Source organism: Eulemur rufifrons, chromosome 20 (assembly GCF_041146395.1).
Source record: "Eulemur rufifrons isolate Redbay chromosome 20, OSU_ERuf_1, whole genome shotgun sequence".
In the NCBI taxonomy this organism is placed as follows: Eukaryota; Metazoa; Chordata; class Mammalia; order Primates; family Lemuridae; genus Eulemur; species Eulemur rufifrons.
In genome coordinates this window covers 24,187,667-24,210,644 of record NC_091002.1, presented here as the reverse complement: position 1 = coordinate 24,210,644, position 22,978 = coordinate 24,187,667, and the positions used below count along the sequence as shown (strand labels likewise).

Here is a 22,978-nt window from a genome sequence, read left to right as displayed (position 1 = left end):
GAGTTAGGGAGACTCGTGTGATTGTGGAGAGTAAATGAGAAAATATGTGAAGCACTCAGTACTGGACATGTTCAAGAAATGTTATTTCTCCCTTGCAGAGAATGAGAAAATATGTGAGTTTGTTCTTTCTTTAACTCTCTCTGCATATTTATGTGCTGGATGATACTCAAAGAGTGGTTGTTAAATTCAGCCTGGCCCAGTGTCCTAGGTACTATAGTGTCATAACTTCATTTCCTCACAGCAGCCTTGAAAATGTTCAGCTCACCTTCCTTTCTCTTTTCCCCACCTCTATCCCAGGAAAGTACCATTTATCAACCACCACCGGGTGGTCTCTATAAAAGCTTTTATTGTGCCAAACTGAGGTGTACCATCTTGCCTTTTCCCAGCCTAAACTAAAGCAGCAGAGACAAGAGCAGCTCTTCTCTTAATTCAGAGTACATCCAGGAAGCCAGTTATTCCCCCAAAAATGTTCCATCACATTCACCCAGTAACTGAAAAGGTGCCCTATGAAAGGCTCAGCTGATTGACAGGCCATCTGTGATCTGACTCTTTCCCCACCCACCCACTCTAAGTTCCCAAATGTTCACCAGGGAGAACGAATCTCAATTTTATGACAGACCTAGCATGTTCCACATAAAAGATGGCTGTTAGTTTCAAAGAGACTACAAAAAAAAAAATTGAGGCAAAGCCAGAATTACTATAGTATGTCCAGACGTTGGTAGCTGAGGAATCCCACTCTGCCACCCCACCCATAGCAGTAGCTCTTGAGTCAGCCAGAGATTAGCGCCATTATGTTACATATATCTAGTACAGCAAGACATCAAAGAATACTTGTAGTGTGATTCCTTTCACAAAACCTTGAAAAACAGACAATGCTAATCCTCTGGTCTCCCTCACCGTCTGAACCCTTACAAATATTCCTTATAACAACTTGCAGAAACTTACCTAAAGTTCACCATCCAAACCACACACCTTCTGTTCATGAGTCTGCATGTGTGCATGTGAAAAGGCATAGAGTACAGAGTGAGCTGTAGTCATGAGCCAGCTGTTTTTCAGCCAGGATTGCAGGTCTAGATGTCATTTAAACATTGCCGTGCATTACCATTACTCATCTTTCTCACCTTTGCTTGAGGGTTTAGCTAGGATGACCATATGTTCTGATCTGCCTGGGACAGTCCCAGTTTATGCCTATATCTTGTCATAATTATTACTACCACCTCCCTTACTCAAAAATGAGAACAGTTTGGATGATAAATTCTATTGTCATCCTAGGTTTAGCTCTTTATAGACCCCCTTTATTTCATTCTATCAGGGTTTTGAGGGTACTGTCAACCTGTCTGATTTAAACAGTATCTTTTAGTATCATTATTTATACATGTTATATACATCTATCTCATGTTCTTTTTTATATAGTACATAAAGCATAATTCTTTTTTTTTTTTTTTTTTGAGACAGAGTCTCGCTTTGTTACCCGGGCTAGAGTGAGTGCCGTGGCGTCAGCCTAGCTCACAGCAACCTCAAACTCCTGGGCTTAAGCGATCCTACCGCCTCAGCCTCCCGAGTAGCTGGGACTACAGGCATGCGCCACCATGCCTGGCTAATTTTTTCTATATATATTTTAGTTGGCCAGATAATTTCTTTCTATTTTTAGTAGAGACGGGGTCTCGCCCTTGCTCAGGCTGGTCTCAAACTCCTGACCTCAAGCGATCCTCCCGCCTCGGCCTCCCAGAGTGTTAGGATTACAGGCGTGAGCCACCGCGCCCAGCCTAAAGCATAATTCATATCCTAAACAAGTGTACTATTCAAAATGTGAACCAGAGCTATTTGAAAAACTGTCACTGGTCTGTGGTGCTATGAGGAGCTTACACCAGGATGTTGGGCACTGTTCACTTCACCAAGAAAGTTTATATGAAGAGTCGGACGAACTAAACAGTGTCCTTAAGAGACATGGTTGTTTTGCATTCTGACATAGTTTCTTTTCATGGACCAATAACAGCACTTTTGAGTACTGTTGTTCGATATTGAGCAGGATTCTTGGGAATAACAAACAAGCAAATTCACCAATGACTTTTAAATAATTAAGTAATTAATGTTTTTAAAGTCTTGCATTATACAGAAACCCCAGGGGGGGATTGTTATTTAAGTATTTAGTAGGTTGTTTTTTTTTTTTTTTTTTTAGACAGAGTCTCACTCTGTTATCAGGGCTAGAGTGCCGTGGCGTCAACCTAGCTCACAGCAACCTCAAACTCCTGGGCTTAAGCGATCCTTCTGCCTCAGCCTCCCGAGTAGCTGGGACTACAGGCACACGCCACCATGCCCGGCTAATTTTTTCTATTTTTAGTTGTTTGGCTAATTTCTTTCTCTTTTTAGTAGAGATGGGGTCTCACTCTTGCTCAGGCTGGTCTTGAACTCCTGAGCTCAAGCAATCCTCCCGCCTCGGCCTCCCAGAGTGCTAGGATTACAGGCGTGAGCCACTGCGCCCAGCCTGGTGTTCTTTCTTGAACTGGGGTTTATGGGCATTTAATTCATGTTTTTCATTAAAAAAAAATTGTAATATTTTATGAACTATATTTTATAATTAGAATTTTTTTTAAATGGAAAGAAACTGACTCAAGCTATCAGTTTATTCTCAGAATAAGAGTCAACCTGGGTGTTTACTACAAATAAACATTTTGGGCCCTTCCCTGGAGGTTATGATTCTGGGATGCAAGAATCTGAATATATATGTTTAATGAGTCCAATAAACAGCAAAGTTTGGGAAAACTGCCTCTAGTTAAGCCCACAGCCATGGGCCCCATTCACTGTCATGGGGCTTCCAGGGAGCTTTTTGGTGGTATGTGTTAGCAGTTAAGGGCGACCAAATTTTAGAGGTAAGCCTCTAATATTAAAGATGGAGACCAAAATAAAGAAAAAGAAATGAGATCAGGCACAGTGGGTCATGCCTGTAATCCCAACACTTTAGGAGGCTTGAGATGGGAAGATTGTTTAAGGCTAGGAGTTCGAGACCAGCCTGAGCAACAAGTGATACCCTTTCTCAACTACAATAAAAAAACAAAAAAAATTAACAGCACGGTAGTGCGTGCCTGTAGCAGCTACTTGGGAGGCTTGAGCCCAGGAGTTCAAGGTTACGGTGAGCTATGATCACGTTATTGCACTCCAGCTCGCGTGACAGAGCAAGACCTTGTCTTTTTAAGAAATAAAAATAACAATAAATGAAAGTTAACAGGAGCTTTTCAAGGAAAAGAAAACTTCCAAAAATAGAGTTAATATCCCTGGAAAGAAAAAGATAAGAAAAAGAAAATCTACCCAACTCATATGTCTAAATCATGAGTTTCAAAAAGAGTGAATAAAACAATCAGAGAAGATGGAACAGTTATTGAAATAAATTCTAAAAAATTGCCAAAAACTGAAAGACACTTCCAGGTTGAACCAGTCTACCGAGTAGACAGAACAGTGAAAGAAACAGATTTAATCAAATTAGCATCATTGAAAGTTAGAAGACAATTCTGAAGGAAAATTATTTTAATTTAGAATTCTGTACTTAATAAAAATAATTAAGTGCTAGATTAACAAACCACAATTTTTTGAAAAATGTACTTCCCACTTACCCTTTCTCATGATGTCTACAGAGGATATGCCTCAGTACATGGAAGTAAACCAGAAGATAGGAGATATGGACCGAGATGCAACACAAGAAAGGAAGAGCGAGGGGAATCCTAGGGCATGAGGGAGCGCCCCAAGCAGTGGTGGTACAGCACGCCTAGAAAGCACCCAGTTCACACTGGAATAGCTCAGAAACTTGTTGGAGATTTCCTTAAGAAAATGAAATTTATATTGGCCAGGGGTGGTGGCTCACTCCTGTAATCCTAGTACTCTGGGTGGGCAAGGCGGGAGGATTGCTTGAGCTCAGGACTTCATGACCAGCCTGAGCAAGAGTAAGACCCCGTCTCTACTAAAAATAGAAAAATTAGCCGGGTGTCATGTTGTGTGCCTGTAGTCCCAGCTACTTGGGAGGCTGAGGCAGGAGGATCGCTTGAGCCCAGGAGTTTGAGGTTGTAGTGAGCTATGATGACACCACTGCCCTCTAGCCCAGGCAACAGAGCAAGACTCTGTCTCCAAAAAAAAAAAAAAAAAAAAACAACCTTAAATACATGTACATGTTGTTAGGGGAAAAAATTGGGTAAGAGGAAAGTGAAGATCACTTTTAATCTTACTACCTTGAAATACTGTTAATATTTGATGCATGTTTGTGTTTTAAAACTAAAAATTAAGTGTACTATTTTAATCTTATTTTAGCCCTATCAGAATTTTTTTTCAATATTTTTTACCTTTAGAGACAGGGCCTTACTCTGTTGCTCAGGCTAGAGTGCAGTGTGTGTGTGACCACAGCTCACTACAGCCTCGAACTCTTAAGTGATCCTCCTCCTACCTCACTGGTATCCTTGCAGCCTCCCACTTTGGTGCTAGGATTATAGGCATGAACCACAATGGTCGGCCCAGAAATGAATATACATGTTTGACTCTTTCTAAGTGGTGAATGAGAAGTTTGAGAAAAATTGTTTCATAAAAAGAAAACTGCTCATCATAGCCAACTTCTGACCGTATACTGTTTCTCTTTCTTCTGCAGATTCTCAGAGGGAATTCAGCAGTAGGCCAGGTACAGGATACGTACCTGTGGAGTTTTGGAAAAAAACAGGTATGTGTTTGACTGCTCCTTGGTTGCACACACTCACTAATTTGTGTGAGCAGGGAACACAAATTTGGGGGAAAGGTGGTTAACTGGGTCCTTTGGTTGTCTAATAACTTACTCCTCATGGAGCCCTAGGCTCCTGCCTTTCCCCCTCGGGCCTGTCCCTCATGTCTCCTGGATTGCTGTCGTGGCATTTTGCAGGTCAGGAGTTTGGAATGGCTCCCTCCAGTCCCTTTTATGCCCTTCTGTTGGGTCACACTGAGGCACTGAGTACCTATTGACATGCTCTGATTCTGGGCTTGTGGCTGAGCTCATTTTGCCTGATCTCCTGACTAGCATCTACACAGACTGTGTTCACACTGCTACCAATCTGCTCTTGGCATCGCTTTGCAATTCCTCTGCTCTTCCTTTCACCTTCACTGTGATTAGCTCAGTACAGACTGTTCTTGGTAGACCTCCTTTTCTATAAGAATAAAGGAGGGTGGGGACTGCCTGTTCTGGTAAGACAGGGGATGAAACTAACCTCACATCACTCATGTCAGCTTTATCCAAATACTACCCTGCTGTACCTTCTTGACTTCCCTTCCCAGTGACTTTTTTTTAAAGTCCAATATGATTTTTGGTTTTATTCTTAAGATAAAAATTCTGTCAAAAATTTAATAACTATATTCCCAAGGACTCTTTCAAGAGCATCAAGACAATATTAAACAAATAGACAAAAGATATGAACAAATGATGCCATGAGAAATACAAATAAACATATTGCAAAATGTTTTTCCTCAGTATTAATCAGGAAAATACAAGATTAAGCATCCTTGATAAATTAGCCCCCAGTTTAACAGTCAGTTAATTGACCATTTTAGAAGACCTTGTTGATGATGCTAAATAATTCATCAAAAGGTTATGTAAGAAATTATTAAGTATTACCAGCAGTGAGTGCCTGCAGATTCTTGGAATTGTTCCTCACTTTTATGCTTCTGAATGGGCCAGACTTAAACACAAATTTTTAAAGAAGCAACAGTATGTGTAAAGATACTGTTTTTAGTCTATTCTGGGAGCAAGGTAAAGGCAACCTGGAGAATGCCCAAGCATCCATGAATGATTATGTTCATTTACAGTTTGATACCACAACAAAATATTATTATACCATGAAAAACAATTTGGGGCTGGATATGATGGCCCATGCCTGTAATCCTAGCACTCTGTGAGGCCAAGGTGGGAGGATTGCTTGAGGTCAGGAGTTTGAGACCAGCCTGAGCAAGAGCAAGACCCTGTCTCTACCAAAAATAGAAAAAATTAGCCAGGTGTGGTGGCATGCACCTGTAGTCTCAGCTACTTGGGACACTAAGGCAGGAGGATCACTTGAACCCAGGAGTTTGAGGTTGCAGTGAAATATGATGACATCACTGCACTAGCCCAAGTGACAAAGTGAGACCCTGTGTCAAAAAAAAAAAACACTGACATAAGAGGCTTGTGAAGGGTAGCTATGGTGGGCCACAATGGGCCAATGTGGACAACTAGAGTAAAAGAAACATGGAGTCCTTGGCCTTTGGGATGAAGACTTTCTTTTCTTAAGTCTGGAGCAAAATGATAGAAAGTTGTAGTATAGCAGCCTAGAACATTCTTTTAAACCTCCTTTGAGCCTGGGCCATGTGCAAGAGCCAGACTGTGAAGGAGTTTTCTTAGGCTTCTGGGTTGCTTGGTCTTATGGAGTCATGTGGGAGGTTATTCACACTGGGACTTCACATTCACATGCTCATTCTGCTGAAGTTCAAATGCATAGAGTGTATTATTTGGGGTGTCCACCCAGTGGAAACCAAGCAGGGCAGTGGTGATGGGAGGAAGTGATCAGGAACCAGGTGGGTTCATGTTCTAGAAACCCAGGACTCCTTGCAGTCTGCTCAAATCTGTGTCTTTAGCCCTTGTTTCGCTAACTGCCTCCTGGTCATTTATACTTGCATGTTCCGTAGGCACCTCATCCTTCTCACTTGCCTCCACACCAGCTTTCTGCGTATTATCCATCTCATTGCATGGCTCTACCATTCTTCCCCTTTACCTCCACATCCAGACCCTTCGATGCTAACAATCTCCTCCTGCCTCATCACTTCCTCATGCCTAAATCCAGAGTCTCTTCATTGTCCCAGCCTCGCAGTTGCCATCTTTGTCTTCAGTCTCTTCTCCTTACATAGAACTCTTTAATGGAGTTCACATTTCCTTTAGTGGGAAAAAAAGGCCAAATTCCTTAGCTTGGCATGCAAGACTTTCCAAAAACTCATTTCTACCTACCATCTTAACCCAAACACACTTTGTTGAACCTCCCTTGCCCCTTGTAGAGCCGACCACTGTTTTCCTTGAACTCTAGTCTCTTACACTGTAATATACGATGCATTGGACCTCCTTTATCCTTGATCAGAAGCAGTTATGAGAGTGTGACTGTATCTAGTCACCAGAGTATCCCCAGCCCTAGCTCAGTGCCCACCTCCATCTACATACCCAGCCCGCACCTGCCTGGATGGACAAGCAAGTGCAGGTATCATGTGCTCTTCCCTGTGCATTTTTGGTAAGGAGTGATCTTGTTTCAGCTCTATTCCTTCTTAGACATGCTGTGGGGTGGGAGGGAAAAGATTTCTCGGCCAGTTGATTTTACTGTCACTTTCTTCTAGAAGAAGCTGTGAATAAGGTGAAAATTCAGGCCATGTCAGAAGTACAGAAGGCCGTCGCTGAGGCAGAGCAGAAAGCCTTTGAAGTGATTGCAACAGAGAGAGCTCGAATGGAGCAAACCATAGCGGACGTCAAGCGGCAGGCGGCAGAGGACGCCTTCCTCGTCATAAACGAGCAAGAAGAGTCCACAGAGGTCAGAGCTCTGTTAGCCCTGGGGGCTGGGCTGGGCTGGGCTGGAGCAGCTGGCATAGACCGTCCCCTCTTGAGGACTAGATGATTCTAATTTTTATACAGTTCCAGAAGAGTTTTGATTTTCACTCTTGGACACTTTTATTTATCAAGATAGTAAATGATTATATTGTATTCTTATATGTATTGGCTCATATTGGTTTAAATTTTGAAGACTCACCCTAAAGATGGAATTTGTGTAATTGCATAATAACGGCGACCAACACTGACCGAATGGCCTTACTCTGTGCCAGACACCCAGCTAAGTATGTGTGTTTCCTTTTTGATCTTTTCAGTGACCCTATGAGGTAGATATTGTTGGATCTTTACAGATGAGGAAACTGTGACTTGGGGAATTTAACTAATATAGTCCCTCAGTGCTAAAGCCAGGGTACAGGAGTAAGAAAACACAGGACCCTATGGCATCTAGTCTCTTTACAAATAGGCTAGCTTTTTTACGGACTGAAGTGACAGATTGGGTAGAACTGCCCAGCACTTGGGTCCCAGGATTGGTGATGTTTCTACACAAGACAGAGATTAAAAAAACTGAAAAGAATAAAGCATGTGACAGAAACATTATAACAGTCCTTTTGAATTTAATGACTTTCATTTTAGTCATTTTTCAGCTATAAGAAACAAGCCTGTTTCTCTAGGTAGGTAGATCCCATCTATGGATTGGGAAATCAGCTGTCTTTGGGACATTCTTTTGAATTTAAAGAACTTTTGGGGAATTTTGGTGGTGTTTTTTTTTTCTCTCGTTTATTTATGTATGTATGTATGTATGTATTAGACAGAATCTTGCTCTGTCACCTGGGCTGGAGTGCTGTGACATCAGCCTAACTCACAGCAACCTGAAACTCCTGGGCTCATGTGATCCTCCTGCCTCAGCCTCCCAAGTAGCTGGGACTTACAGGCATGTGCCACCATGCCCAGCTAATTGTTTCTATTTTTAGTAGAGACAGGGTGTCGCTCTTACTCAGGCTGGTCTTGAACTCCTGACCTCAAGCGATCCTCCTGCTTCAGCCTCCCAGAGTGCTAGGATTACAGGCGTGAGCCACTACATCCAGCCTCTCATCATATTTAAATGATCGATTTCAATATAGCAATGCCAGGCATGGCAGTGTGAAGATGAAAATGCCTAAATATCATGTGGCCATCATAGAGGATGTGGTGAAATCCCATACTGTAGCACTCCAACGAAGATACTGTGAATTATGAAAAAATAGTTCCCTGAATGGCCCTCCCTTTTCCTTCTCCTACTTTTTCTTTAGAATTTTTCTTGAGCCATGATATCTATTTCAGTTCTCTATGTTGAATTCTGTATCTATAGCCATCCACATCAATATCTATGTTGGCCCATATTTATCTACTTTTATATCTATGTTTATCTTTAACTGTGTCTATCTCCAAAGAAGGAGTATAGCTTTTGGCTGAGAGCATGCATTCTGGAGCTGAACTGCATAGGTTTAAATCTCAGCTCTCCATTTATAGGATTGTGCTTTTCAGGAACTATAATTTTAATTTTAATCAATCCACAAAGTGGCCTGCAGGTGAGGTGCACACCAGCATCCGTCCCAGCAAAATTGCTTCCCAAAGCAGGGGAAGGATGGAAGGCCTAAGTTTTGGATGAGTTTGTACTGGACTTGAAGGGCTGCTTCCCTGGAGTTTCTCACGCATCTTGGGGGAGGTGGTTTGGTATGGGAGAAGGAACCCAGGACTGGAGGAGTTCTAATCCCAGTTCCCCCTCACACTGATGGTGCACCCTTAAGGGGGCCAATTTCCATATCTGTTCAGTGGGTATACAAGCCCCAGTCCTGTTGTTCTGATGGTTTTCCGGAAGATAGAATTGGATTGTGGTTGTGGAAGTCCTTTTAAACTGCAGTGCACTGTGCAGATAGAAGGGATTCGGTTATGCTGTTAATTAGTGCATAAGCTGTGGCAGCTCCTGCTCATGCAGAACAGCCACTTCCTTAAAGCCAGAGAGAGCATCTCCCCTGTAGTGCCCAAAGCTGGAAACATGAAGTGAGAGGTCCCCTTATCTCTGCTCAGGCCACTTTCTGTCACCAACCTGGATTTCCTGGCAAACATAATGGGGCTAGCAATTGTTAGTAAAATAGGGAGTCATTTCTCTCTTGTTTGCAATAAGGTCAGAGAAGTCTGGAATGGGTCCCAGGGATTTTGATAAGTCCTCAGTAGTTCTGACAAAGGTGGGTCCTGGGCCACACTTGGAATAGTCTTATAATCTGATGGCCCCTGCTTGACAAAGGAAATTCTGTAATCACATTCCTGACTTCCCTGATCAGTATCTCAGAAGGTTTATGACCTTTCCCAATTAACCACAGAGGACTGTTTGGCCAAGTCTGTGGCTCTGGCTTTGTGGAATGTTGATTTGAAGGGTGACCACAACATAAAACCTTTTGCCTTATACCTTGGGGAAAAAAAAACAAAAGAAAAGTGCTCCTCATTAAGTCAGAGAAAAGCCAAAGAGAAAGAGAACTTAAAACCATCCTTTCATCCCTGGATGCTCTGGCACTAACCACATTGTTCTTGCATTTCTGTGATTCTGCTTATGTGGGAGGCTGTTTATTTTGTTTTACTGTATTTTATAAATCATTGGTCCACAACCGTTTTGGCACCAGGGACTGATTTCATGGAAGACAATTTTTCCATGGTTGGGGCAGGGGTTGGGGGATGGTTTCACTATGATTCAAATGCATTACATTTATTGTGCACTTTGTTTGTAATTATTACATTGTAATATATAATTAAATAATTATACAACTCACCAGAATGCAGGATCAGAGCCGTGGGCTTGTTTTCCTGCAACTAGATAGTCCTATCCAGGGGTGATGGGAGACAGTGACTGATCTGACAGGAGGCGGAGCTCAGGTGGTGATGTGAGCGATGGGGAGCAGCTATAAATACAGATGAAGCTTCACTCACTAGCCCGCCACTCACCTGCTGTGTGGCCTGGTTCCTAACAAACCATGAACTGGTACCGGTCCAAGGCCCCAGTCTTAGGGGCTGCAGTCATAAATCATGAAATAAGCTATTTAAAAAATAATGGCAGCCAAGATAAAAGCACCAATGGTTTAATACTCTGACCCAGTTCTGAGATGTTCTTGCTTTGACAGAGGGAGCAGAGGATCTCCCCCTTTGCTGGCGGCCAACCCACTGGCCTGTGTTTCCATGGAGCCCCATGTGGGCAACAGCTGAGTTCTTCCCCACAAATGAGAAGAGTCTACCAAAGCATTGTCTGGAGTCAGCCTACCAGACTCCAAAGTATGAAATTCTCTGGAATGCAGTTTGCTTGAGATCTATAAATGTAACCTAAAAATCACTTCTGTTCCCTATTTTGGTCCTCTAGTGTTTTGCTGGGAAGTTTTGACAGTCCTTAAGGTGTATTTCCTGAGAACCCTTTTGTATTAGAAGGGAATCTGCAGTCTTTTCTAATGTTCTTTAAAGTTAAACCTATACATTGAGTATCATGGAGTGGAAGGTTCCAGACTTTGCATAGCCACTTAATAAATTTTACAAGGGCCCCACAGGCCCTCAGTTTTCCTATCTGTACAATGCCCTAAGTGGGCTGGGTGGTTCCTAGGTCTTTTCCAGCACTTGTCTGTTCTTTTATACCTAAGAGCCTTCTGATTCCATTGGGGTGTGGCCTTTCTTTCCTGAGTGGCACCATCGCTAGGCCTCAAGATTGGCTTCTGCCATTCTAGAGTACCTGTGGGCAGGGAAGATGAGAGGGCAACAGGCTGGCTGCTGCAGTCCTTCCTGAGAGCTTCACCTGGCCAGGGCCACAAGACTGTTCTCTTACCAGTGGGTCCTGGAGAGCTCAGATGTAGAACACTCATGTGTCATGAGTAGAATCCACATGGAGCCTGCAGGAAGGAAAGAAAGTACTACGGGACACAAGTGCTGGGAGCTGCGCTGCTGGCCTCAGTTGCTATGATGCTCTTCCTTCTTAGTTGTGGGATATATAAAGTCTGTTCCGTGACTGTTTCTACTGCTTCTTCCATGGCTGCTACTTGTAGCTCTCACCATCCTCACTTGGCTCGTGTCTTCTGTAATTGAATTAGTACATTCTCAACAGGTGGACTCTTCTTCCCTGGTGGTTTTTGCTAAATCCTAGTCTAACTGCCCCCTTCCTAGGGAAGTGCAAGAAGTAGTAAGAAAAGTCCCTGACCTAGACTTCCAAGGCCTTGAGTTCTGAGATATTGCAGGTGGCTCCTGAGAACAGGCCAGAAGTATTCCCATGATCCCAGCTCATCTAGGATGAGACACAGTGGAAGGAAAACAGGCACAGAGGACAAAGGAGGAAATAACACAACTACTTCCATTCCTACCCATCCTGGTTCCCTGGCAGGGGACCTTTATTAAAACAAGATGAATTATTACCTGTATTCCTTTAAGTCTTAGTTAAGATCATGTATTGTCTGTGGAAAACGATTATTTCTCCACTGGGAGGAGCAAGAGAAAATGTTTGAACATATATGTGTCCTTAGGGTAGATAGCTGGGGTGAGGGGGAAGCTGACACAGAGTTTGGTTTGATCTCTGAAGATTAAAATATGAGTCAAAAAGATGAGTCTGTGCTTTAACCAGGAGGTGGCCGCCGGACTGCTGGCGCTGCGCAAGGTCTTTTCGCACATACCCCTCATCTCACCCTGCCGTCCTGCGGATGGCTAGTTTTCCTGTTTTACAGATGAAGGAAACTCGGAAAGGGGGTGTGTATTTCCCGTGGTTAAACACGTAGCAGTAAAGGCAGGACTGCCATGCAGGTAACAAGTGACAAGCCTGCCCCTTGAGATCCCAGCAATCACTTACTGACGCCTGTGTCTTGCAGAACTGCTGGAACTGTGGCCGCAAAGCCAGCGAGACATGCAGTGGCTGCAATATTGCACGGTACTGTGGCTCTTTCTGCCAGCACAAGGACTGGGAGCGGCACCACCGCCTCTGTGGCCAGAACCTGCACGGCCAGAGTCCCCACAGCCAGAGCCGGCCACTGCTCCCTGGGGGGAGGGGCTCGGCCAGGTCTGCCGACTGCAGTGTGCCCAGCCCAGCCCTGGACAAGACCTCGGCAACCACCTCGCGTTCCTCCACACCTGCCTCTGTGACAGCCATTGACACCAACGGACTCTGAGCCCAGATTCTACTTATCCTGGTGACCACTCAACATGACAGGACACTTGCATCGGGGGCTCTCTGTGGGAACCAGTGCTAGTAGCTGTTGGTCATCAGTGAGGAATGCAGTGGAGGCAGAAGGAGTCCATGGCCTCTCCCGACACTTGTCGTCTGTGTCCTTGTGGAACAAGTGTGCCAGTCTCTCTGCACACGGGCAGCTGGCCTGAGCTGCCTCCTCCATGGCTTTCCTGGTTTGTTTCTCTCCCAGCCAAAGCTGGCTTAGCCAGGCCCCGTTCGGTGTAGACCACCAGCCCCCCTCCCTGCCTCCTTGAATCAGCAGACTGTCACACGTGCCCGGTCTTCATGTGGCAGAGGCGTGGATGCTGGCCGCAGGCTGGAGAGGAGGCCCCCCCTCGGACGGACGGGGGAGTGGTCCCTCTTATCCTTGAACAGCTCCTTAAGCCCCATTTCCGCCCTTGGCAGATGACGCTGATTGGCCTCACGGGGACTTGGGCAGGCAGAGAGTGGCACTCAGGACTCCCTTCTCAACCTTCTTGTTCAGGCTTGTTAAGATCAGAATCAATAGGAAAGAAGTCACCATTTCAGTAAAAGCACCCATAACAGGAAAAAATAAATAAAACTTCTACCAAGCATCACAGATCACTTGGGACAAGATTTTTCAACCTGGCGGGCTACCTTAGTGTGGGACCCATTTTTTTTCTCTCTCATTTGATTTTGCTTGTGCAGAAAATTGTTTCCAGCGCATGGATTGGTCTGAGAGAATGCGACTGCACCATGGATAGTCTGTTCTCTCTGAGCATGTTGGCCAAACTAGTATTGTCAAATTATTGAGTGGATCATCTCTTGGAAATGCAGAGCCTTCTGCCACCACTTGACTGTTTGCACAGTCGTCTTGTTCTGTATCCTTTTATCTCTCAGACTGTGCACGTCTGGATCACACTGGGCATCTTCTGCCGTGGATTCTGTTTGGCACTTGCTGAGCTGCAGTTGTCCCGCTGAATGTGCCGTGGTGTGTTGATAGGATTCGCCCCACCTGTCAAGGCCTGGTCTCATCTGAGCAGCCCTTCTGGACATGAAAGAATTCTACAAACCTCATAGTTCCGTGTCATTATGGCCTCAATGTTGATTTATTATCAGACACGCGATCTCCATTTCCTTTCTCTTTTGTTATCTGATAGCTTCCCACTTTGAGCCCAAAAAGGTTTTGTGAAATGGGAGAACCATTTCGGGAAAGGCTGACCAACTTTTCTTCCCGTCTTCAGGGAGTTTTCCAGCGACTTACTTGGCTCACCAAACATGACATCACCTATACTCCTTTTAAAATGTTATTCTTCCCTGCCATGTGGGTTTTGTTGGAAGCCCGAGGACCCTGACCCACTCTACATCTTCGAGCTTCTGGCAAGGAATCAGTTGGGTTGGGTCGGTTGGCCCTACGGTGGCTGGCCTTGGGAACCTAGGTGTAGCTCCACCTTCTGTGCACTGACCAGAGTCTGAAATAAAAGCTCTCAATACCGTAAAGGAAAAGGGATTGGCACAGGTAGGCTTTTCCTTGCATACAGGTGTATTTTACTTCAAGTCCCTAATTTACCGTAACCAAGGATTTTTAGTCTTAACAAAGAAATCCAATACAAGGCACTTTTTAAATTCCTGGATTTCCATTGCCCAAAGTAAGGTATAACCAGAGAAAGAATAACAGAGAATAATGTTACTTTACCATGGAATGTGTAAGACCTACAGTTTTCTAGTCAGCCTGATACATTGGGTCCCCTCACCCCCACAGTCAGTGGGGCAGCCTAACTTTTAACAGGGATGTAGTCAGTACCCCAAACTGCCTCTACAGCAGTTATAACAAGTGGTATCTCGTGATGTACACTGGGCCTGTCCTTGGCTTACTATTTTTTCATTGATAAGTTGAATGAACACTTAAGCAGATTTTGGGGGGTTGTTTTTTTATTGTTTTCCAGAGACTGAGTCTGCTCTGTTACCCAGGCTGTAGTGCAGTGGCGCAGTCATAGCTCACTGTAACCTCAAACCTCTGGGCTCAAGCAACCCTTCTTCCTCAGCCTCACAAGTGGCTAGGACTATAGGCATGTGCCATCATACCCAGGTAATTTTGTATTATTATTATTCTTTGTAGAGATGGGATCTTTTTCTTTAGACAGTCTCACTCTGTTACCCAGGCTGTAGTGCCATGGTGTCAGCCTAGCTCACAGCAACCTCAAACTCCTGGGCTCAAGTGATCCTCCTGCCTCAGCCTCCCAAGTAGCTGGGACTACAGGCGCTCACCACCACACCTGGCTGATTTTTCCTACTTTTAGTTGTCTGGCTAATTTCTTCCTATTTTTAGACCTTGCTCTTGCTGAGGCTGGTCTTGAACTCCTGACCTCAAGAGATCCTCCTGCCTCTGCCTCCCAGAGTGCTAGGATTACAAGCGTGAGCCACCATACCCAGCCAGAGATAGGGTCCTGCTATGTTGCCCAGGCTGGTCTTGAACTCGTGGCCTCAAGCTGTCCTCTTACTTTGGCCTCCCCTAAGCACGTTTTTAAAATCTTTAGTGACCACAAGACTAGTTAGGGTAGCTTGGGTTTTTACTGGTTGGAATAAAGAACCAAAACCAACCAAATAATATTTGTCAGAGTTCAATGTCCGGTTCTACAGGTAAGGTTTAGGTTTAGTGTGCGGAGCCTGGCCTACTTTTGTGGGCTGTGGTTCCAATAACTCTTTCGTTTTCAGAGTCTATAATGCTTTTCTAGACTGCTTTGCTTGTGTGCTACCCAGAGGCTAATCTGTAAACCTGGGCAATATTCCACACTGAAGTTCAGTTCTCAGATCTTTTGCTATGTTAATTCTGGTCAGTTTCACACAGAGATTGCCAGGGCATCTGTCCAGGACTTGCTATTCAGATTTAAGGAATCCCTTTCTCCAGATCCTGTCTGAAATTCTGCAACTCTCTGGTTGAGGGAGGAGCACCACTGGGGCAGGGTGGGTGGCTAGAGGGGCAGGAGCAAGTCCAGGTTGCCCACACGGTTTCCAGTCTGCTGCCAGGTTGAGAGTGGAAATTCAGGCGCCCCACTGTCATCTGCAGTAGAATTTAAAAGAAATAATATTTTGATGTAATCAGGCTGCTTAGAGGACTGGCCTCTACAGTTAATATTTGTGGGGACATGAGAGGGGCTGGGGTAGTGGTTCAGAAGGTGTCAGGTCAGTCACAAGCTCTCTGTTAAACTAGAAACCAAGTGCAAATGCAACACCTGACTGGCCATCAGTCAGAGCATGTCTGCAGGATAAAACCAGTGTTCAGCGTCACCCACCCAGGATCACTGAAAAGTGGTGGGACATCATAGTCTTCTGCCAGGTGAGGAATGGTTGCAGGAGCCAGCGAAGACCAAGGGTGGCACATGTTCCCAGGGATACCTGAGGGCAGGATGTTCAGACCTTCCGTTGTCCTTTGGATGCCCATTTGCCTGCACCACGCCTGACTCCATCCAGCGGTGAAGATGACCCAGTAAGAAGTTGTTTTAAGCCCACCTGGTCAGGAATAGGCAGCCCACCTTGAGGTGTGAGCACGCCACCTTGGGGGCTCCCTGCAGCTCCGGGACGGGTGCTCTCACAGATCTGCTCAAGTGCACAGTCAGGTGACCATGAGGTCACAGATTAGGTGGATCTTTTCTGAGGTAGTGCTCAGTTACAAAGCTCTGTCAATGCATCGCAGTCTGGAAATACGACACATCTACCAGCAGGAGTCCACCCGGCACTGGCTGCTGTCCTCTGCAGTGTGGACTTCTTTTGCCCGTCGGGGCCAGAAGGTCTGCCAGGAGTTCATCGCTTCTTCATATCAACTAGAGCATCATCAGCTTCCAGACAGGAAGTCTAAAATTTGCTTTGTACATCCCTGTCCCAAAGTTGAAGTCATCCCCAGGCCTGTCACCGGCTTGCAAAAGGTGTAGACATTGTTCTGGGTAGTTCTAGAAAATATCTCAGCAAGTGTGTTTGAAGGTTCCGCTACACAATGGGAATTAATGATATTGAGTTCTTCGGAGTGAAAGCATAAATAATGACCATGTGGCCATTTGTCCTGGAAATTGGGGAAGGGATTATGGATTAAATAAATCACTGAAAATAGAACACATCTTGGAGGCTTTCTTCAGAACTGGACTAGAATCAAGGTTGCCAGGCTTCCAGGTCAGTAGACCAAGCCAACTTCCTTAGTTTTGTTTAGCTGTTTTCAGAGAACTGGGTGGTAGCATGTTTGAACCAAATGTAATAAAAGCCAGAAGGACCTGGGCTGTGCAGCATGGGCCAGCTGGCCAGCTGTCCGAGAGGAGTCCTGCCCGGCTTATGGTGCGGACCACACGAGCAGCTCAGGCCTTCCAACCTTGAGTGTCTGTAGTTCTTGTGAAACCAAAATGTTGACTACCTGCCTCTTTGCCCACAGGCATTGACATGCTCATTTCCAAAGACAATGGTGCAGGTGACCTTTTCCATCAGGAGCCAGGAGGTTAGGAGGCCTGAGGGGCAGGCCTGGCATCCCCCACCTCCCGCTCCGCAACCCGAGAGCTAGAGCTGCCCCTGCAGACCCCATCTGGTCAGGCCTCCAACTGCCCATGTACACTCCCATTGATGCTTATACCAAATAGGGCACGTGCGGCTGGTGTCTGTCAGGGACAGCCCCGTCCCTGCCTTGGAGTGGGCAGAGAAGCAGCAATAAGCATTAGGTGAATGGTGAACAGACTGCGGCTAAGAGGCCTTGGGTCCACTTACGTGGCTTTCCAAGTTCCTGATGAAGCTACAAAGGCTCCGTTCACAAAAGAAAGCCAATAATGTAAATAAATAAAAAAATGAAGCCTCCAAGCGTGGTTTGTAAAGGGGGATGATGAATGTGAAACCACCCACAGGATGTGTTAGAGTCTGGTTTTTCTGTGCTTTGTCATTTTACTCTGATAGGAAGCTTTGTTACTTAACTCTGTGCATAACTTATTTAATGTACTGTATAAATGAACCAAAACTGTTAAATATGTATTTAGTTTGTTCTACTTAAAGTAGTCAATAAAAAGGCTATATTCCTTTTCTGACTCCAGCTAGCATGGGACTGGGAGGGAAGGTGAGGTGGCCTGCCCCAGTTGTCTCCTACCTTTGGGCAAGGGGGAGAGGGGCGCGCCCAGTTATTTCCTTAGAACATTTGAACACAAATGCCAACATTATCTGGACTTGTGAATATTCATTTATGTCCTTATTACACTGTTAAATCGTAAGTAATTTCTCCATTGACTTCACATTTGTTTTTTTAATGGTTGCGTAATTTAATTGAGGCCATAAATTTTTTAACTCTTCACCTCCTGTTGGGCAATCAGATTGCTTTCAAGTTTTCCTGTATGATACACTGAAGTGAACATCTTCCTTCACATCCTTATTTCCTTAGGATAATTTTCCAAAGTGAGATTTTTAATACTGTACATTTCTCGCGTGCTTGAAATACGTTCAGACTGTGTTCCATGAAAGCCCACCGGCTTGCAGCGTCTTCAGCAGCCCCTGGCTAGACTTTCCTCGACCCTAAGAGCGTTGTGGGTGAACCTCTGCAGGGTCTTGGGCTGTCAGTCCTGTTGACTAGCTGGCAAGCTGAGGCCTCACTTCCATCACCTGAATATCCATCTGTGGCCTCTGCTCGAGAGATTGGTTGGCAACACCAGCTTCACAGGCCCCCAGAATGCAAAGGGAGGAATTGCTTTCTAGATCCCAGGGTCAGGAGAAGGGCTGGGCTGTAACCTTGGCCCCAGAAAGCAAGGTGTGGGGGCTTGGCTGTGTGATCTCCACCTAGAACGACAGGATCTCAGCCATGGGACTGTCAGCCTTGCACGAGAGCACTATATATTGGTATAAAGGGAATTTACCATAGAAATGGCAGACTGAAAATGTTTTCATTACCACAAAACGCCCAGATGACAGATAAATTGTAGTGAATACACTTTGCATTGCTGAGGACACTGATGAGAAAGTTTAAGAAACCCCCAAGGGCTGAAAATAAAGGAAGCTGAAATCACAGAGGTAGTAGAATACAAAAGAGGAAATCTGTGCTGCTTGTGGGAAAAAGGAATTCCAAGAAGTCAAGAGTTGGAGGGGACCGTGAGGCGAGGCTTTGAGCCTGTACAAAGCCCTGTCCGTATGGCCGGGTCACTCAGCCTGGGCGCCCGTGAAGAGGCAGCAGGGAAAAGCTGCCTGTCTGCAGTGGGAACTGAACTGGAAACACCATGTCCCTGCTTGAGAAAAAGAAAAAAGGAATCTCATTAGAGACTCTCTAATCTTAGGTCTGCTCTCCGGGGCCTGGGGTTCTGGGTTACACTACTCCAGAGGGTAAGGACCCCCGGGCTGAGAAATGAAGATGAATACCCAAGGCCCCTCCCCATCCCCGTGTATTACACCAGCCAATGATAAGCTGTCCGGGAAAGGACGGAACACCCAAGGAAATGAGCCGTCACGAACAAGTCAGCAGGCGCCGTTAACAATTGATTTAGACCCCTGGGACTTAAGATATTTGAATTACCACATGCAGAATAGAACTATGGAACTTCTGAAGATGGTGCTGAGAAAACTAAGCAAAAAGTAAGGTCTCTGAAAATGGCTGGGCAGATTTAAAATAAATAGAATTCTGGAAATGACAATCATCGAAATAGTGCATTATTAAACAGCAGATTAGATGACTGAAGTGGAAATTAGTGGCACATTACCTTTGTCGGAAAGAGACAGAGGTGGAAAATAAGAAAGCGTTATTCCTTCTGGAAGGTAGGTTGGGAGGGGAGAGCCCTTTCACAGGCGTCGAGGAGCCTATTGACTTGTGTTTCTCAGTATAAAGGGAAATAACTGGCCTGAGTCACCTCAGGATGAAAAAAACACATGGAGCGAAACTCTTCTCGCCCCTGTGTGCTTGTTTCTGACTGCTGGTCTTTCCGGCTCCCTTTGGTTTGAGGGAACCGAACAAGCCAGCCCCGCCACGCCTGGGTCGGCTTCATCGCCTGCTGCTGGGCGCCCTCTCGTGGAGAGAGCTGGACCTGCTTCCTGTGCCACCTCCATCCACGAGCCAGATTCCTTTCCAGGGTGCACACGCGGCAACTTTTGCCATCCCCTCTGCACCGACACTTTCTGACGCTGCCTTTCTGCCCCAGAAGTTCCACTAATGCTCTCTTGGTATCTCTTAGGGAGTACCAGAAGTGACCTTCCAAGGGCTGGTCTACCCTCCACCGTGCACCGGGCTCTTCCTTGCTGCCCCATCTGCCATTTTGCAGGCCCCGGAGCCTGGCATCACTCCTTCTTTGGGTATAAATGCCACTGTCTCCTCCGGCCTGGCTGGTGTCTGCAACCAGAGGATGCCTTTCTCGCAGTGCTGTTCACGCTGGCAAGTAGCTACTGGTGCCAAGGGAGTGTGACCCAGAGCAAGGCACTTGTTCTCTGAGCTTGTTTCTTTTGTAAATTGGGGGCGCTAATGATGCCTACACCACTGTGGTGTTGTGAGGGTGAAATGTGATCACTTGGGTATTTCCCCTAGCACAGGGCCTAGCACCCAGGAAGCCCTTGTAAACTGTGGCTGCCATCGTAACCTGGTTCCCTCCCTGCCAATCTGTGATTTCCTTGAAGATTCACCTTAGTCCCCAGCACCTGCATGGGACCTGGTGTCTTGCTCAAGTAGTAGCATCAGTTTCAAGAATAACTTCTGAAGACTCACTTCATTCTCAGTCCCTTCCTTTTGACCCATCAGAGGCTATGAAGAGAGCCATTGGGCAATGGCCACCCTCTAGACTGCTGCTGTCTCTCCAGCTCTGATCTGGCGCTGGGTCAGTCCCCGGGACAGCATTGAACATGCACAGGTGAGTCACAGGTGCAGGTGTGAGGAAGGGGAGGAGGCAGGTGCAGGGAGTGGGTAGAGGGGTGGGGGCAGCAGCTGGCTGAGGAGCCCTGAGCTCTCGCAGCTTCAGGACCTCACTTGCCTTTGACCTGGGTGTGTCACCAACCTGGGACATATCATTACCCCCAGCACGTGCCACAAAGCAGTGGCTGTTGAAAGGAGCTTCAGCTACCAAAACCAGGATTGGGAAAGGTGCCCCAGGCCTGATGGCTCTGACCTGCTCCCTACAGCTGGGGTGTTGCTATAGTAGATGGGTGGCTTGGGACAAAGGCCACGGAGAGGGTAACCAAGGTTGCAAATGACCCAGCTCAGCTGGAGTGAGATTTAGGAAGGAGGCTGCACATATTGGGAGTACAGGCTCATTGCTAAGGCCTTTGAATGCCAGAACAAGAAATCAAACTTGACGCTGAAGGCAGTGGGTGCCATTGAAGGTGCCGCTGAAGGCCAGAGCAGTGTGGTTTTCAAAACTTTGAACCAGGTATACAGGGAATGGACTGGGGTGGGGGGGAGTGGGGAATGGAAACCCAATAATGAAGCTGCTACAGGCTAGGTGCAGTGGCTCACATCTGTAATCCCAGCACTTTGGGAGGACCACTTGAGGCAGGAGTTTGAGACCGGCTTGAGCAACATAGTGAGACCCCATGTCTAAAAAAAAAAAAAAAAGGCTGCTAGAGTCTTCCAGGCCAGAGAGGATGGTGGCCCTAACTTGGGGGATAGGGCAAGGGGGTACAGTGTTGCTGGCAAGGTAGAGATGCAGGTGGGTTTGTGGGAATAAACTGACACAAGTAAAGGCTTCAGGACCTCCTCTGTGTCCCCCAGCCCTGGCCCCAGCTCAGAAGTTTGTTTTCCTGTGGCTACAGCTCTAACCCCCCACCCCATCCCTGTCTGCATCCAGCCCCACAGCCACCCATGTTGTCACTCCTGTCTGGCACCCTCCTGGCTCACTATCACCTGTAAGACAGCTCAGCCCTGGTGGCCCTCACACTGCAGCACTCTGCCCGCCAACCACTCGCGTCCGCCCAGAGACATCTGCTCACTTTCCTAGCTCAGACCAAACCTGGTCATCGCCAACTGGTCTTCCTGACCCTGTAGGATCCTCCCTGAAACTCCGGCCTTCAGCAGGAAGGAGGACACAGCCCATCTTATTTTAAAACTATTAAAAAGGGATGAACTTTCAGAACCCCACTGCAGGGTGAGGCAGGCAAGGTGCCTCTGGTGTAAAATGAAGGAGGCACCCACTTCAGGGGGGTCAGCTTGAGGGCTTTGGCATCTTTGTTTAACAATGGCAATGGGACGTGTATTTAGTTTTGAGGGTTTGCTGTCGCTACTGTTTCTGTGGAAGGCAACAGAAGAGAAGGCGTCACAGCACAGGCAGGAAGCACGTTACTTCCTCCCTATCGGCTGCTTCTCTAACAAGGGGATGTGCGCTGGCACACAGGGGACAGACCTCCCCTGGCCAGCGCAGAGCCGGGTGCGGCTCATACGCCAGCAGCACTTTCCAGGAGCTGCCAGGGTTCTGGGAAGTAGGGTGGCAGGAGGGCAGCCTGGCACTGGCCCAGGAGCCACCAGGGATCCTTGCGTTGGTTCTTTGGCCTGGGCCACCAGGTCACAGAGGAAACTCATCTCCTGCAGGGGCCTCTGGAGAGAACCGCAGGGAGGACTCTGCCTGGAGCCCTGGATTGGGACACCCACCCAAACTGGTGCCATTTGAGCTGCCTTTCTAGCCATGCCCCAGTGTCCAGCAGGGACCTGGCACCACCAGGGCATTCAGGAACACTGGCAAAATGTCACTTGCCCTACTGGCCGCTCAGCCCTGGCTTAAAACCTACTATGGCTTCTTTGGGAGGAAGCACCTTTGCTCCCCACCTTCACCTTGGCCTTGGCCCTGCTGCTGGGCTTCCCCTGGTTCAACCAGGCAAGCTCACCTCCCCCAACAGGTGCCTTTCCCTCTGCCTGGAACTGCTCAACCTAACACCCCAGACCAGGTCAGATGCCGCGGTGTCCCTGTTGGTCACCTCCCCCGCCCCCCATGTCCCCACTCTCTTCCCCCAGCAGCTGGTACCCAGCCATTATTCTCCAGGTGGTGGTGGTGGCGACAAGTCCAGCTTGGCAGGGGAGGTTCTGTCTGGGGACAGGCCTTCCCACAGGAATGCAGCCGAGCTATCTGGGACTCGGAGAAGGCTCTGTGTGTGGTGAAGCTAGAAGCCCCAGCAGATTCTGAGAGGTTGAAAGCAGAGACCGTGTCACCTCCCTTTCCCAGGCTGGACCCCAGAAACAGGGTTTGTAGGGCTGAGGGGCCCTGAATCGAGGAAACCGCCATCAGCTGTGAGGAAGTTGCCACTCGGTGGCCATGGGAGTT

At 46.7% G+C, this 22,978-nt stretch overlaps 1 protein-coding gene across 1 annotated transcript in view; it reads left to right on the top strand.

Annotated features, from left to right (window-relative positions):
• CBFA2T2 (CBFA2/RUNX1 partner transcriptional co-repressor 2) overlaps window positions 1-17,683 on the top strand; it is a 122,126-nt gene extending 104,443 nt beyond the window's left edge. Inside the window, exons 9-11 of the mRNA XM_069495806.1 lie at window positions 4,628-4,696; window positions 7,354-7,544; window positions 12,427-17,683. Of these exons, the coding sequence (XP_069351907.1) occupies window positions 4,628-4,696; window positions 7,354-7,544; window positions 12,427-12,723 (557 nt within the window). The 3' untranslated portion in view covers window positions 12,724-17,683. The remainder of the gene's footprint in view (window positions 1-4,627; window positions 4,697-7,353; window positions 7,545-12,426) is intronic.
• Window positions 17,684-22,978: the final 5,295 nt, after the last annotated feature.